This window comes from Lemur catta, chromosome 1 (assembly GCF_020740605.2).
Source record: "Lemur catta isolate mLemCat1 chromosome 1, mLemCat1.pri, whole genome shotgun sequence".
Classification (NCBI taxonomy): Eukaryota; Metazoa; Chordata; class Mammalia; order Primates; family Lemuridae; genus Lemur; species Lemur catta.
Window position 1 is genome coordinate 169308671 of NC_059128.1, and position 19124 is coordinate 169327794.

The 19124-nt window shown below is 33.5% G+C and overlaps 1 protein-coding gene across 1 annotated transcript in view; it reads right to left on the minus strand.

Moving 5' to 3' along the window:
• The window catches only part of STAG1 (stromal antigen 1), a 342007-nt gene that overhangs the window by 211031 nt on the left and 111852 nt on the right, over window positions 1-19124 (minus strand). Inside the window, exon 4 of the mRNA XM_045539117.1 lies at window positions 11173-11337. Within this exon, the coding sequence (XP_045395073.1) occupies window positions 11173-11337 (165 nt within the window). The remainder of the gene's footprint in view (window positions 1-11172; window positions 11338-19124) is intronic.

Genomic DNA, 19124 nt, shown 5'->3' on the forward strand with positions numbered 1-19124 from the left:
ACTGGGAGAAATGCAATCTATGTTTAGAACTTTCTTACTTTTATTCTCAAGTAACCTCAGAATTATTTAAGTGACAGTGATATGTCACTAAACTTACTGTGAAATATTCTCAACTAGTTTCAAATGTCAGTATAAGATATGCACCAGATGGTAAGATGTGACTGTTTAGTATAAAAAATAAAGGAGTTTGAAGGTAATCCAACTGAGCCTATTTTATATAAGGTATTAATGATGATAGCTGTATAAAAATATAATTAATTGTAAGGAAAACCATGGCCTACAAAATCTGAACGATTCTGAAGATCAAATTAATTAATCAATTCTAAGACATGTGACCCAGCTTCATAATGAATTGACTGATGTAATTATTTTGTTTATCCAATTAGTATTTGTGAAGTTTCATTTATTCCCTCTGACGCAGGACCTTTTACCAGGACCAAAAAACAAGTTGTACTGGTTTTGTTTGTTTGTTTGTTTTTTCCATAATCTAACCCAAATTCAAACTCTTATCTTTTGCTTTATGCTTTCCTCATACATTTTACTATATTTCATTAGCCCTGTTATATTAAGGAAGTCATAACAAAATTATCAAAGACAAAATATGTACAAATATTTTTATATAATAAAACATTACTAATACCAGCTGTAATGACGGTGAGCTGAAGAGTAAACACTGACAATTTCTGGCTTGAGCTCAGGAGTTTAAGATCAACCTGAGCAAGAGGGAGACCCCATCTCTATTTATAAAAAATTTTTTTAAAATTTACTTAAAAAAAAAAGAAAACACTGGCAGTTTCTAGATGGAGTCTCCTCTTCACAAAAGAAAAAAAGATTGTTTAGGCAGAAGAAATAAGATTCCCTTTTAAGTGAGAAATGAAGCACATGCATTGGTGGTATAACAGACAATAAATATGGCTATTGTGCAAGTCCAAACAAAGCCAGATTTTCTTTTCAACAAGATGACCACTATATAAAGTAGATAATTCAGGATGACAATGCTAATATTTCATTGTTAACTAGATAGACGTAATCAAAAAAACTTAAATGTAAGAAAGGAAAGCACTATTCCTCATCCAAATTCATTTAAACCTTCAAAAGGTAGTCCAACACTCTGAAATGATTCTGGGGTATCATCTTAACATTTTATTTTACACTTCATCAAAGACATAATTCAATGGAGATCTCTTGTGTCTGCCTTTGCTTAATTCTAGCATGGGATTTCATGTCCCTGGACCAAGAGGAAGAGGGAATATTAGAAAAAGTTCTTCAGAGAAGTTGGGACATGAAGGAAGACAGGTAGCCCAGGGTCTGAACTATTAAACTGAAGGATGAAAGGAGAGAGGGGAAGAGAAGTCGTGGATGATAATGGAGGAAACACTTGCCTTGGACAAGAATCAAGTTTCACCTTGAACTGATCCTTAGCCCTACCTTCATACCTTCCCTAATACAGACCTATGCTTGGCCATATAGTCAACTGTCCCAATTCTTGATCTCTATCTTCATGTACTTCCCCAACTTCCTTCTGATGGTGATTACCAGAACTGCAATGCCAGCAACAACGACCACTACAATGACAACAGTGAAGCTAACTGCCAAATGTTTCATGGTGGTTGGTAGTAGGGGTGAATTTCTTATCCATGTAGAAATGACCAGAAAGGAGCCTCCACACAACTGCATATTGAGACAGCCACAGTTCTGGGAGAGTGATTCATCGCTAGGCTTCCTCACAAAATAGGCAGAGCTAGCAATATCCAACTCATCAACAATCTTCTGAAAGTTGTTCTGCTACACCTTAACATAGATGATGGGCTGCTTATAGTATACAACCACCCTGTACTTAGAATGTAGTCAGTAACAGTCACAAAAGAGCGACTCAGAGCTTCTCTGAGTTTAAAGGCATAGACATCCGGCAATAATGATTTGTGGCAAGGGTGTTGTGTTGTAGGCTCAGGTCTTCCTTTACCAAATTGTGGATGTCCATTAGATTCACCCAACACAGTGATATCTGGTTGTATCGGTGGGCCTTCAAATACCCTTTCTACCAAAGTTGGGGTTGTATAGGAAATCATATCCAGAAAGGATACATATCCCTGGCCACTGAAGCACGTCTTTTCACCAGAAAATAAGGGATCTAGAGTGGAACAGTTCATCTCAAAGAGCTCAGTGCCTGAGACCAGTAGAACTCCTACTGCCCCTCACCTTACCCCAACCCATACCATTAACTTGTTGATGGTAGCCATGGAGTGAGACATGGCTGGCCTTCACCACTAGTAAGAGCATTAGGCTCAGATTCCTCACCAGGGTCAGGCTAGAGGAATGAAAACTGGACAAGACCAGGAGGATAATTCAGAGGGCTTGGAATATGGACCTAGAGTTTGATGAAAGTGTATTGCCTTAGCAGCTTCTTCCTTATTTAAATGGAAAATCCATTTTTGAAAAACATCAAAATGTATAGCTGCTGAAGTTATGATTATATATACTGTAATGATTATTAAAACATTAACAATTTCAATTATTTCACAATCCACCTGTCCCCACATAAAAGACCACATATCTGTGACCTTTTACATATGAGAAAAATAAATTTTTATCTTGTTTAAACAACTGTTATTTCAGTTTTCCACTTTTATCCTGAGGCAAATAATCTAAATGTTTAGAATATTTTATGATTTTAAATCCTGCATCCAATATTTTACACTGTAAGCAGTTACAACTATTAATACATTTCCTGTATTACACTCTCATGTATTGATTAATTCTATTCAAGTACTTTTATTTGCTTAGTTCTGTAAGGTTTTACTTCTCATCTTCATTGCAGTATTTCTGTCCTTTAAAGTCTCCTGCCCATCTTTGTCATAAAGTTTCATTTCAGTCAATAGTACATTCGTTCTCTCCTTTAATGTCTCAGTAGCTTTTTTTCATAATTAAATCCTTAGATATTTTTCAGCCATTATAATAATTCTTGAAACTTTTAAGCTTTACAACCAATGAACATTAGAAAATTATTATAAACATTTTTATCCATTCTATTAATGGCGCAGAAAAGCATACTTACTTCCTGTAAGAGTCACTATATAACTGTCAGTTCAAACACAAGTTAACAGGTGAGATTTAAATAAGCCCATAACTACTTTCACTTTCCTTGGTGTAGTCAGAGAGTAAAACTCAAGTCCAGCTAAATATTGGGGGAGAATTCCTCTACACTTGATATGAAGAGATTTGGCATCTAACCCATTTATAATTTGGAGACTAGAAGAAATCAATGTGACTATAAAAAGCCCATACTTTTCTTTGACACCAGAACAAAGCTTCCTCTCTAAGGGAGAGAGAATGATTGATAACAGACTATCCCCTCAGAGACCTATCTCTTTTCCCAATCATACTTAAATGGACAAAATCAATTTTACTTTCAGAGGTGGTTGTCAAAAGCAAACAGAAGACCAAACTGTCTCACTAAGTATACTTCATTTGTATGCTGACACCATATTCACACAAGCTGTTATCACTACAATAAGACCAAAGGGAATTTGCACAGCATTAATCAACAGTTTGTAACTATATGTTAACAGATCATTTGATCAGTATGGACAATTTCTTCTTCCAAGATTGGAAAGTACTTGAAGAGAAGGGTCAAGCGAGTTTTAGTTCATATGGTATCCTTTGCACCTAATCCAATGCCTGAAAGAATGAGCTTTCAATGAATTTTTGTTGAATGAATGAACTATCATCCAACTTTTTTAGTTGACATCAAGGGGTACAAATGGAAGTACTAATGGATTACAGACATTCATTTAAGTGCTTACCAATTTATAACTACCAAAGCAAAAAAATACCTGTTAAGCTAAATAGCTTGAATATTCTAAAATGCAACATGTATTTAGTGTCATAAACCTAAGAGTCAAAGTGTCCAAACCATGGCTATTCTCATAGCCATCCTCCCACACCTATCCTCTAATACAAACTTTCTTTCAGTGAATACTACCAAATCAAACTAGGGATCATCTTAGATTCCTTCCTCTTTCTCACCTTTCAGAATGATTCCACAGCCTTACTATTTGTTGAATCTGTTGCTGTCACTTACTCTCTATCCTCACTGACCCTTTATAAATTTGAACTTTCATTACTTCCCAATTGGATCAAAGGGGGGGGGGAGCCTTCTAACTGGTCTCCCTGATTCCAGCCTTAACTACCCCACCAGATCATCTAAATTGCTCCCAGAAAGGTATTTCTAAAAATGAAAATATGGCCATTTTCTTTCTAAAATGTCATCAATTTCACAAAATGTCAAAACATTCAATCGTCTCTCCCTTAGCTCTATTTTTACCAGGGCATCTATGTCCTCTATGGTCAGGGCATAGATTTCACCTTTGCATTTCCTATTTCTACATTAAGAAACGTCCTCTGCTATTGCCTACCTAACACCTACTACTGATGAAGATGCTGTCAATGTTGCTGAAATGACCACAAAGGATTTAGAAGATTACATTAAACTTAGTTGATAAAGCAGTGGCAAGGTTTGAGAGGACTGGCTCCAATTTTGAAAGAAGTTCTACTGTGGGTAAAATGCTATTCAAGTAGCATTGCATACTACAGAGAAATCTTTCGTGGGAGGAAGAATCAACTGATGTAGCAAATTTCATTGTTATCTTACTTTAAGAAACTGCCACAGCTACCCCAACCTTCAGCAATTGCCCTTATCAGTCAGCAACCATCAACATCCAGGCAAGACATCCCACCAGTAAAAAGATGATGACTCACTGAAGGCCCAAATGACCATTAGCATTTTTTAGCGAAAAAGTATTTTTTAATTAAAGTATGTACTTTTTTTTTAGACATAATGCTATTGCACAAATAATAGAATACAGTATAGTGGAAACATAACTTTTATATGCACTAAGAAGCCAGAAAAATTGGATGACTATCTTTATCATGGTGGTCTGAAACCAAACCCACAATATCTGTATTCCTGTATACTATATATACCTTTGTGGTCCAATTCCTTCTATCTTCTCAAAAAGTAACCAATATCAAAAATGTGGTGTTAGATAATCTTATATATGTGTTTACACTTTAGAGCTTCATGAGTTATGCATCATTCTACACCTTGCATTGGTCCCTTAAAATGCATTTCTAAAATTTATCCATTATGGTACTATAGAGAATTTAAGTGTTTAAATACACCACATTTTATTTATCAATTATACTGTTTACAGAAATATGGGCTTTTTACTATTTTTTCTACTACTACAAAGCAGCAATAAACATTCCTATATATATATATATATATATATATGCCTTTTCTAAACATACAAAAAAATTCTCTAGAGGTAATATCTAGGAATTAAATGGCTTTTCTTTAGTGCTGTGCTCTTAGTAAAGAAAAAAAAAGGAAAAAGAAAAGTGGCTCCCACAGTGTAGGCAATCCTTAAATATTTACCAAATGAATGAAATCTGGATAGTAGGTCACTCAGCTGTTCTTGATATTACCAAAATTTTCTCCAAAGGAGTTATACAGATTTGTACTCTCATAGCTGCTGCTCTATAGCCTCACAGACTCTTGGTATAGTCAAGCCTTTTTTATGTTACTCAATATGATGGGTATAAAATAGTCTTTTATTCTGTTTCACCCAAAATTTTATTAGATTTTTCTTTAGTTTCTCATTGATTTTATTTCTATTTTGACTCGGGTCTTGTTTCCAATTACTTTTTCTAATCGGTCATCATTGAACACAGAAAACTATTGCTTTTAATTCTTCTTCTTTCATATCTGATATCTAAATGATTTTTTTTTTACTGTGAATTTTCTACCAAGGAACTTTGCCGAATACTCTCTTTAGTTCTAACAGTCTATAGCTTCTCTCGAAGCTTCAACACAGACAATTGTATCCTCTGCCTATATGGATACTTGCTCATCTTTCATATCAATTGTTAAAACTCTTCTTTCTTTTTTCCTTTTTTTTTTTTTTTTTGTTTCAGTGCATTAGCTACTGGTTCCAGTATTGAACAGTAGTAGTGACAATGCTCGGTGCTAGAAATACATCTAAACTTCAACGTTAAAAATGACATGATCTGAGCTGCAAGTTTGAGGGAGACACTCTTTATCATGCTAAGGAAGTTCCCTCTTCTTCCTAATTCATTAATAGTTTTTTTTTTATCATGAATATTGGCTATATTTTATCACATAATTTTCCTAAACATTCTACATCAATTCAGGTATAGGGTTTTTCTCCTATAATATGATTATTTGATACATTATACTAAAAGATTCTCTAATGTTAAACCATTTTTGGATTCCTAAGATAAAACCTCCAGGTCTTAAAAATTTATTAAATTCAAATACTTGGAGTTAGTTGACCTATTCTACCATTTTTTTCTATTTAATTTCCACTTCTACTTTTATTATTCTTTTCTTCCTAATTACTTTGGGTTTACTGTTTTTCTTTTTCTAGTTTTTACTGCTTTCACTTAACATTAATGCACTTAAAAGACTAGTGGTGATTTAGCTGGCTACAACATTCTCACTAACGTTACTTTCACTAACATTCATATTTCAACTGCATATTTCCTATTTAATACAAGTTATTTAAAAGCACCTTTTTATACTTCCAAGTATAATGCAATTTGGTAAGGGGAATTTATTTAATTATGTATTTCAACATTAACCACACTGTAGTGAAAGAAAAGGATCAGACATTCTTTGATGAAATCTTTCAAGATTTCCTCAACATTCCACAGTTATACCATACTATTCATAGCTATGTAATTATTTTCACTTATCTTCTTCACTCCTTTGAACAAACTTTGGATCTGAGAAAATGTGTCTGGAAATTTCTCCAAAATTATCTCTTCAAAAACTGTCTCTCTTTTTTTTTCTCTGATCTCTTCCCAACATATTTTGGAATTCTTCGATCCACACCAAAGTCTCTAAACAGCTCTTTGATATTTTCTTACTTCTTTATTTATCTGCATTACATTCTAAGTGAATACCTAATGAATGCCAATTCTTGAATTCTCCTTCTGATGGCATCTAATGTAGCATCTTTCCTGAGTAAAACTTAAACTTACTGAGTTTTTTACTCAAACAATTTATTTTCAATTTTGAGACTGGTCCTTTTTCATATCTACCTATTCTTGTTTGATTTATTCCCTATTTTGTATTAGAGTTTATTCTTCCATCCTTCTAGCATCTTTAGCATACTTATTTCTTTCTTTTAGACCTACCCCTCCCCTCTAACTTTTCTGTGACTATTTCTACTCATGCTGAGCACTCCATTGCAGAACCAGATCATATAATGTGGGCTTGAAACTTCCTTACCTAACATTGGGAATATATACATTTTTTAATTTCAATAAATTTAGGGGGTACAAGTAATTTTTGTTACATGGATGGATTGTATCATGCTCAAATCAGGACTTTTAGTGTATCAATCAACAGAATGGTGTACACTGTACCTAATAGGTAGATTTTTATCCTTCACTCCCCCCTCAACCTTCTGCTTTCTTAATTTTCAATGTCCATTACACCACTTTATGACCATATATACCCTTCATTTAGCTTCCACTTATAAGTGTATTTGTTTTACCGTTTTTGAGATACTTCACTTAGGATAATGGTCTTCAGTTCCACCAAGTTGCTGCAAAAGACATTATATATCATTCCCTTTTATGGCTCAGTAGTACTCCGTGTGTGTGTGTGTGTGTCCCCGTCTGTCTGTCACATGCTACATTTTCCTTATCCACTTATCAGTTGATATACCCTTACGTTGATTCCACATCTTTGCAACTGTGAATTTTACTGCGATAACCATTTGGGTGCAGGTGTCTTTTTTGTAAAATGGCTTCTTTACCTTTAAGTAGATACCCAGCGGTGAAATTGCTGGATCAAACAGTAGGTCTACTTTTACTACTCCGAGGAATCTCCATACTGTTTTCCACAGAGGTTGTACTAGTTTACATTCCCATCAACAGTGTATAATAATGACCATTCTGGCAGGGGTATGGAGGTATCTTACTGTGGTTTTAATTTGCATTTCAACATTGGGAATTTTTACAGAACTAGTCACCAACCAAGTGAGCATATATTTCAACTCGGTTGCCAATCATAAGAACTCTATGTCTGTCTTCTCTCTTCCCTCAACCTCTGATTTCCTGTAAGTGGGGTTTTAATATAAATCACCATCCAAACTATTAACAGTACCCTTTTGAGTATTAAAGGAGTCTCTATAAATAACTATATAAACAATAAACATAACTGGGAGTCTCAAGGACAACTTCAGATATATAATTACCCTAAACATAAGCCAGTAGTTATCAGTAGCTTTCTTCAGCCTCCTTTATAAGTAGGAAGACTTCTGTAAAGCCCTGCTTCACGTAATAGGCCTGACTTTATTTCCCTGCTCTTTATGAAACACTGCTAGTCCTTTAAACACACAAAAGTAAAACTCCTGGCTACAAATATCTGCTTCTCTACCCTAAACCCAATCGTGTTCATTACTTTGTAGTTTTAATCCACACAATCCAGAAAAATATTTAGTTTGCTTCTAAACTCACTGATGTTTGCTTGGATTCTCTCTCTCCTCTAAAAAAAAAATTTTTTTTAACCATCTTACCATGGTAAGGGGCAATAATGAGAAGGGGTCTCATTATGTTGCCCAGGCTAGCCTCGAACTCCTGGGCTCAAGCAATCCTTCTGTTACAGCCTTCCAAGTAGCTGGGACTACCGGTATGCATCACCGTACCCAGCTTTACTCTCTTTTTAATATTTTATCTATCATTATTCTATATTTGAAGTGAGGACGTAATAAACAGTGAAATTTCTGTGCCACTGTTGATGAAAGATCCTTATCAATTTTTTAAACATGCATTCCTTTTGCTCAGCAACCATTTTCAAGAATGTATGTTATGAAACATTTCCACATAGACATTTCAGGTGAATATATAAGAATATTCAAAAGAGCACTATTTTAAATGCAATAACACTGTAAACAATCCAAATAAAAACTGGTTAAATAAATCATGGCCCAGCTGTTTTATGAAGTACTACACAAATCAGAAGGTAAATTCATAGAAAAAAAAAAATGCCCAAAATACAGTGTTCAATGAAAAACAAAAATTACGGAAGTTTATAAATGAACCTGAATACAGCCAGTAAGGGGAAAAAATAATATGAATAATAGAAAATTACAACAAAGTAAACCAAAAATGTTTGGAGTGAACTTCAATTAAGGAATAATAAGAAAGAGTTGAAAAGTGAGTTAAAATCAGATTATAGAAGGCACCAAGGTCCTGACAATTAATAATTATCTTTCAAAAAATAAGGACCCAAAGATTTTTAAGCAGAAGAGTGACAGTATAAAACAGTATGCTCAGGAAAGAGTAATCGGAATGAAGAATAAAACAGTGGATGAAAGCGAAAAAACTTACTTTGGGTCAGTGTTTTATTTCAAATATAGAAGATGATAGAATTTTGTTCACATTAAATAAAAGCTGGTATACAGCTTTAATACCATATGCACTAAAATTATCTTTACAGAGACAAATATCTGGTAAAATAAAGTTTAACATGAAAAAGTGAAAGCAAAATAATGAAATGTAATTGTCAGAATTTTATATAAAAATTCATTTTTTGGTTAGGCACAGTGGCTCACACCTGTATTCCTAACAATTTGGGAGGCTCAGCAGGAGGACAGGTTGAGCCCAGGAGTTTGAGGATGCAGTGAACTATGTTGAGGCCACTGTAGTACTCTATCCCAGGCAACACAGTAAGACCCTATCTTTAAAAAAAAAAAACCAATTCATTTTCCTCATTTTTCTGCTTGTTGGTGTTTCTAACTAAAGGTGGGAAGCAATAAAGTAGAGCTCAAAAATTAATACTTCTATAGCTGAACAATTCTTCTATTAAAGTATAATGAAGAAAGTGTCAAGTTTAATGGCTAAAGCTCACAGATCTATTTTTCCATTATACTTAATGTTATTTACAGATTGTCATCCATTTCTTTGGATCACTGGAAACTCCCTAATTTGTTTTGCCATTTAGCATCATCCTACTACTGTACCTCCCTCCTTCCCCACACAAATTCCAAGACCCTTGAACACATCAAGCTGGTAACATACACAAAAAATAATGAACACTAAATGCCCTTACGGGCTTCAAACATAAATACAGATTAAAAATAGAAAGTATAATAATGAAAAGTTGCCTGTTTTAGTTCTAAAAGTAATTGCTTCATAAACTACGTAAACAATTTTCAAATGGAAATTGAAAATGAAATAAAAAATGAGCACATATGAAATAAAAAAATTTAATATATTGGTAATCACTGGTGAGCAAAGAAATGCTAATAAAAATAATAGTGAATTATTATTTTTCACCTATGTTATTGAATAATTCTTAAATATAAAATACCCAATTGCTAGCACTGGTACATGGAAATGTGGGTATCCTGCTACAGTTATGGTGAAAGGTAAACTAGTATAATTCTTTGGAGAAAAATATGGTTATTTATGTATCACACAGTTTAAAAATACCCTTTAGCCAAATAATTCCACCTCTAGTATTTTAAAATAAAAAAGATGCAGAGATATAAATATAAAGAATGAATAAATTTTATATTAGTGAAAAAATGTAAAGACATTCTAAAGGATTAACAAAATAATTATGGTTCATTCTCATAATGAATTAGTAAGACAATAAAATTGTATTCTTTCAGAATACTTAATATTCGTTGAGTAAATGAGGAGAGATTGGAGAGTAAAGTTATAAATGATCACATATATACAAAAAATAATCATGAAATGATTATTGTGGTTATTTCTAATTCACTACCAAAGAATGCTCTTTTATATCCTTTCCTCTTTCAAATACTCTGTAATACTAACATGGGTTACTTATATTAAATCAAATTCTAAAAAAACATCAAGGCAATAAAAATTCTCTTGGGCAGCTCCTACTATATATACGTCTTTTTACTTAACACAGTTATCTTACTATTAAACAAAATGCTTTTCTTGATGCTCTTTACAAAGCAAACCAAAACAAAGACCTTTAAAAATAAACTTCTTGATTACACAATCAACAAGAGTATATAAAGGGCCAACATATACACTAACAGATTCCACATAGGTTATTGACTCTATTGCTTTATACATGAAATAAAAACATTTAAAATTTACCTGCATTGCACTTTTTCCCAATTTGACCACCTCAAATAATGTGACAGGCTCCCCTTCACCATTCTGTTGAGGGTGCCCATTAGCTCTTCCACGGCCTGTTCCTCTAACGCCAGCTTCAATTCTGCTCTTCTCACCTGGAGATTTTCGAGGTTTCTTATTTGTAGACTGAATAAAAAGATAAACAAAAATTACATTCAATGTGGGCTTACTTTGCTTTATATAAAATGATCTTAAATTATGTTTCATCCTATGAAAGGTATTTAACACTGCTGCAGATAAGAGATATAATCCCCAACCAAAAGAAGCGTTACAATTTGTTCTCAGTGATTAAAAAAAATCGCAAACAGCAAAACATAAGTTCACATATATAAGGTATGAAAATAAAGTTTAAAAAATTCACTTAGTATTTTGTATAATAATAATGCCAGTGCTGAACATTTTAACCGTGCCCTCTCTTGACATTTCTTTCTTCATACCTTCCTCCCTATTCTCCTGCTTTCTCAGAAACCTTGTTCAATAAAATATTCCTGGGAAATGCTATATATTCAACTTCTACTGAAGTTCTGAAGTATTTCTAAGTTGTGCAACAAATATCCACTGAATATATTTGGAACCATTCTAGGTACCTGGAATATAGTAATAAACAAAACAGATAAAACATTCCTGCCCTAATGGAGTTTACACTCTTCAATTAACATACTTTTTCCTACCTCTAATTTTTTTTAAAAACGTAATGCTAGCTACCACCCTATCTACGTCTCATCTTTAGAGCCAATGGTAATTTGAACAAAATTGTTTGCAGTCACTCTATGTATTTTCCCATGAATTTCATTCATTCATATATAAACTTAACCTATGGTTGCTGCTTCATCAAACTGACCAATGACATCAGTGTTGCTAAATACAACAGACATTTCTTGAAACTCTCTTAACAGGCCACATGATATTCTTCCTTTCCTTTCAGTATCTTTTCTCTCCATTTCTTAACTGTTACTGTTACCCAAAAGTCTCTCCTAAACATCTTTTCTTCTTAATCCTCATACTCTTTTGAGTAACTTAATTAATTCTCATTATAGCCCTGTTCAAATTACCAATTTATTGCCCCTCATCTCCAAAACACCCTTGTTTGTCCTGCTTTTTGATACTGCAGCTGGACTCTGCAAACATTTCTCTTCTGCCATGCACTGCAGCATTAAACTTTGTAAATATTGAGTACTAGAGGAACACTACAAGGCATACAGTGGAAGGGCTTCTCTTCTTGGTTATGTATCTGCTCCCTACATTTGCTATTACTGTGTTCCTCATAGTACAGTACTCTTTTCACTCCTCTTAGTAGTTAACAGCCCTGTAACCATTTTTGTGTGAATTAATACATAATGAGCTAATTGCTTACTTTCTAAATAAACTTTATTTTTTAGAAATTTTAAATTTACCAAAAACCTGTAAAGATAGTACAGAGAATACCCATATATTCCACATCTAGATACCCCTATTATTAACATCTTACATTAGTATATTTGTTACAGTTACTGAACTAATATTGATATACTAACAAAAGTCCACACTTTATTCAGATTTTCTTACTTTTTACCTAATGACTTCTTTCTATTCTAGGAGCCCATCCAGGATATCATATTACATTTAGTCTTCACATCTCCCAAATGTCCTCTTGGGCTGTGACAGTTTCTCAGATTCTCCTGGTTTCAGACGATCTCAGGAGTTTTCAGAAATACTGATCAGGTATTTTCTAAAAGGTCCCTCCCTGTGATTGGTCTGATGTTTTTGTGATGACTACCTAGACTGGGATTATGGGTTTGAGGAAGGAAGAGGGGATAGGCAATGTGCCATTTTTGTTAATATCACTTCATATCAAGAGTACATACTATCAACATAATTTATCACTGTTGATGTTGACCTTCATCAGTAGGCTGAGGTAATGTTTCCCAAGTTTCTCCACTGTAAAGTTACTTTTCTTTCTCTTTCCACACTATACTCTTTGAAAGAAAATCACTAAATATAGCCAACACTTAAGAGGTGGGGAGTTATCTTCCACCTCCTTGAAGAGGTAAGTATTTACATAAATTATTTGGAATTGTCCCACATGGGAGATTTCTCTGTTCTCACCCATTTATTTATTCAATCATTTATATCAGTATGGACTCATCAACATTGTTTTTATACTTTGGGCTATAATTCAATACCATTTTATTTTGTTGTTCAAACTATTCTAGCTTTGGCCATTGGGAGCACTTTCAGTTGGCTCTTGTGTCCATTTCACAAAATCCCATCATTATGTATGGGTGTTTCGTTTGTCTTTTAGCATTCAGAAACTTTGGCACTACAAGATGCACCAGGCTGACCTTGTATATTCCCTGCCCCAGTTCAAGAATCATCAGTACTATAAGGAGACTGGGTTCCTTTCATGGAGAATGATATCAGAGATAAAGATCTGGACACTAGGTTTTGGTCCTAACTACTCGGATATCTTTGCTTCTAGAGTCCTAAGTGGAAAGGTGAAGAAAATATACATCCTGGTCGGGTGTGGTGGCTCATGCCTGTAACCCTAGCACTCTGGGAGGCTGAGGCGGGAGAACTGCTTGAGCTCAGGAGTTCGAGACCAGTCTGAGCAAGAGCGAGACCCTGTTCCTACTAAAAATAGAAAAATTAGCTGGACGTTGTGGTGTACGCCTGTAGTCCCAGCTACTCAGGAGGCTGAGGCAGGAGGATCGCTTGAGCCTAGGAGTTTGAGGTTGCTGTGTGCTAGGCTGATGCCATGGCACTCTACTCAGGGCAACAGAGTGAGACTCTTGTCTCAAAAAAAAAAAAAAAAAATATATATATATATATATATATATATATATATATATATACATCCTGTATGTTACACATAACAAAATTTGCTCTATAAAATTCTATGAGTTTTGACAAATGCACTGTGTCATGTATGTACAATTATGGATCACAAAGACGAGTTTTACCACCTTAAAAATCCCCTGTGCTTCACTCCTTCAACTCTCCCCCTTCCCTTGGCAACCACTAATTTTAATTTTTTTAGTCATCATCATAGTTTTGTCCTTTCCAGATATTCATACACAAGTTGAATATCCCTTATCTGAACTTCTTGGCACCAAAAATGTTTTGGATTTTAGATATTTCTCAAATTTCAGAATATTTGCACATACTTAATAAGATTATATTAGAAATGGGACCTAAGTCTAAACAAACATGAAATTCATTTGTTTCATACGCACCTTACATGCATAACCTGAAGGTGATGTTATACAATATATTTTTTTTTAAGTTTGTGCATAAACAAAGTTTTGGCTGTGTTTTAACTGTGACCCATCACATGAGGTCAGCTGTGGAATTTTCCACTTGGCTATATGACGGAACTCAAAAGCTTTGGACTTCAGAACATTCTGTATTTTGGATTTTCAGATTAGGGATATTCAACCTGTAACTGGAATCACACAATATGTAGCCTTTCCAGACTAGCATTTTTTACTTGAACAATTCCCTTTAAGATTCATGCATGTCTTTTAGTAACTGAAAAATAAATGTATTTTTATTGTTAAGTAAGATGTCATTGTATAGATGTACCACATTTGTTATACATTTACCTAATGGTGGATATCTTGGTCACCACCATTTAGCGATTATGCATAAAGCTGTTATAAACATTCATAAGCAGGATTTTGTGTGGACATAATTTTAAAATCAGTTGTGTACACACCTAGGACTATGATTGTTAGAATGTTGGGTAGAACTATGTTTAGGTTTATATGAAACTGCCAAACTGTAGTGCAAAGTGGCTGTACCATTTTGCAATACTACCAGCAATGAGTGAGAAATCCTGCTGCTTCACACACTAGCCAGGAAATTGGTATTGTCAAGTTTTAAGATTTCAGCCATTCTAACAGGTATATAGTAGTATCTCATTATTGCCTTAATTTCGAAATCCCAAAGGATTAATAATTAAACATCTTTAAATAATTAATAATTCTTTATATTAAATTTTCTCCTTTTGAATTACTGGCAGGAATTCTGTCCTCTGACTGGAACCTGACTGATTCTCTATACCTGTACTATTCAACATCATAGCCACTACCTACCAGACATGGCTTTCAAAGAACTTATAGTATTAATATTTAGGATATATTTTTCAACATCGTAATACAATTTTGTCAGCTGCTGGTAAAGGAGGAAGACTTGTGCTTTATATCCCATAAACAATAGTGCAAATGAAATGTCTATGATCCATAGTTACTAATATAGAAATTAGAGCTCACTGCTGCAGCTAATTCAAGAGACACAATGAGGGAAAAAAGGCTAATGAATATATATAGGAAAACATACCTGAAATACCTGAAACAAAGCCTGTTACCACATATTAAGTAATGAATTTCATGGAAAATGTTACATATACTTAGAAAGTCACAAAGCTAAACAATTTTCACTGTACTTTTGTGAAAATGATGTAATCTAACTCCAGAGTTTACAACAATCTTTAGGACAAATTCTTTACTACAATTATGTATTACTTAATTTAAATGTATACCTACATTTCTGGTAAACCATTTTAAGTGAATGTTAGCACCACTGTGTAGGAAAATTATTCACACTTACTCTATTCCAAAAGCTCTAGATAAGTTGCAGTCTGAATGTGCAGTGGTTTTCCTAGTTTTAAGAAACAAAGATACATCAACATTCTTTACCTTTTGTACCTTATCTGGCTTTTTTCATAAGCTATGACTATGAAATAACCCTTACCCTTTCACAAATAATGCACATTAACATGTTTTGGGATAGCTTAACGTAAAACCTTTAGGTACATACAATTAAAAGATGGACACACAAATACCTGTAATATAAAATAGTAAACTACAAAAAATGCTTTTCATGAAACTTTAAGAGAAGTGCTAGAAGGGTTCTAAGAAGAGAAAGATTATTTCTAATACTGAGAACTAGGAAAAGTTCTACAAATGAATGAGCCCTAAGTTGGGACTTAATAGATATGTAAAATTAGTAAAATTAACATTAGTAAGATTAGTATAGGTAGAATTTAGAAAATAGGATTCTAGGGGGGAAAAAACACCATAAGCAATGGTGCAGAAGTGGGAAGGCAAAAGACACATACAGAAGGACAAGAGAGATATACCTGACTGGCTGAAGGTTACGAATAGGAAATAGAATAAAATATTAGGTTGTGAATTAGGTTAGAAGAACATGCCCCACAATAAAAAGACACTGCTTGCTTTTTGAACAAGTAAAAACATACCAATCCAGCAGTGTTAAAAAGGATGAAATAGAAAAGGTGAAAGTGTAAAGATAGGAAGGTAACAGTACAGGAGCCAATAAAGTTAGCCCTAAAGACAGGAACTTGGGAAATACAAAACAATGGACAGATGTGGGATCAAAAATAAAAATCATGAGATCTGAAATTTCAATAGATATAGGAGAGAGGGGAGGTACTTGAAGATAAGGAAATTTAACAAGGACTCAGGTTTTAATTCTGTGTTCCTGGGAGCACTGTGGTAGCCTTTAAGAAAATTAAGGAAGTCGGAACTAAAAACCAGTCAGTAGGAAAAAACGCTAAGTGAAAAATTAAGAAAATAAAACAACAAAGCTAGTGTAAGAAAGGAGATACAAGTCCAATTGATAAACACATTTCTAAAAGTGATCATAAAAATACGTAGACCTAAATTATAAAAAGTCTTTTATAAAGAGGCATTTGTTTCTTAGAAAAATAAAAATAGAAAAGTAGTATAGGAAATAATAGGCAATTCACAAAAGAAACACAAATAAATATTTTAGAAAGTATTTAAATTCTCACCACTTAAAAATTAGCAAATAATTATAAGGAAAGGTAAGATGGACAAGCCATATATTTTGCTACGTGAAAGGCAAACAAATAATACATGTCAAAAGCTTTCAAAACAAACATCATATATTTTGACTGACTCTACTTTTAGGAATTAGGATAAAATGAGAAAGGCAATGAATCTAAGGCAAAATTTATTTACAAAATGGTTTACATCAGCATGGTTCAGAATAGGTTAAGAATTTTTAACATAAATACTCAATAATAGGGGACCAATTAAATAATTATGATACAGAATCCTGTCTAGCCATTTAAAACGATGTAAAATATTTAAATATTATGAAATTCACAACATTCTAAATAAAAGTACCAAGTAATTTAAAAGATTCAATTTTTATACATAAAAGCACTTGTTAACCTATCCTTCTCATACTCATTGTTAATCTTTTGTTGTATATTCTCCATATTCCTTGTATATGAATAGACATTTAACAGATAAAAACTATATCAGTTTTTATTTACCTCTGCTACTCAGCCTATGCAAATAAGCTAAATAACACTGAGAATATAGAAGTGCTGGTTCTCATTTAAACAGAACAAAGAACAAAATCCTTAATAAAACATAATATCAGAGACTAAAGATGGGTTAGGTTACAGATGTGCTGATTTAAATAAATAACTAAAAGAAACATGAAAACCTGGACTGGATCCTGAATCAGAATAAATTTTTTTTCTTTTCTCTAGGGAATTATTACACAATTGGCAATACCTAAAATGAGGTATATAGATAAGATCATTATTATATCAACATTATTTTCTTGATTTTCATAACTATACTGTGGTTATGTAGGAGAGTACCCTTGACTGCAAGGAAATTTACACAAAAGTATAAGAAGTGGCATCATGTCTGCAATTTACTCTTAAAACAGTTCAAAAATAATAACAGGTATATATCTTCCTATATACTATACAAAATATATATTTACGTGTGTATGTGTATACACATATACACATACAGAGAGGATGTGATATGTAGTAAAATGTTAACATTTGGACAATCTGCATGAAAGATGGGTGGGAGTTCTTTGTATTCTTAAAACACTTTTGTGTCTGAATGATGCCAAAATAAAAATATTCTTTTAACACCAAGGGGGGAAAAGTGCTGATTTAACAAAATTAAACACCATTCATTTATCCAATAAACGTTTACTGTACACTTGCTGCAGGTCAGACAATAGTAAACAGCAGAAAACACACTAAATAAAAATCCCTGCCTTTATGCAGCTTACACTACACTTGGGGGAAAACAGACAATAGGCAAATAAATAAGTAAAACAATGTACTATGTTAGATGACATTAAGTTCCATGGAAAAAGAGGAAAACACACACACACACACACACACACACACACACACGTGCGGGGAAACAGTTAAGTCCTATCAGTAAAGGTGGGAATTTGCAATCTTTAACAATTAACAAATTACTCAATTAACAATGAGTAATTTGCAATATAATCTTTAGGGGAACCCTCAATGAGAAAATGCCATGTGAACAGAAACTATAAGAAGGAAGAGAAGTAGTAGCTCTGTTGATATGTGGGACAGAAAAAATCAGCAACATTCTTAAACTGTCCTGAGACAAGAAGCAAGCCTGACAGGTTTGAGCAAAAAGAGCATCTGATGGCATCTTAGACTTGTTTTGTACTAAAGAATAACTGACGCAATTTGCAAAAAGAGTAAACAAGATTTGCTTACGGACTGAATACAAGCTGAGAAAGAAAAGGGTCATGAATGACTCCAACGTTTATAGCCTAAGCAACTATAGGGATGAAGTTGCCATTATGGAAAACAGGTGAGCAGGGAGAGTTTGGTTTTTGAACATCTTGGGTCCATTAAATAACTAAATGAAAATGCTCAATGGGCATCTGGATGTGAGTATAGAATCTAGAAGTAAGGTCGAGGACAGCGACGTAACTCTGGGAGACATCAGCTTAGTCATGAGATTGGATATGATCACCAAAGGATTAATGTTTGTAGATAGAGATATGCTGCCCATTATTTATCAATACAATCATAAAGTTATAAATATGATACTGTATAGTGCTTATTTAGAGATCGTTACTTGGGCAGA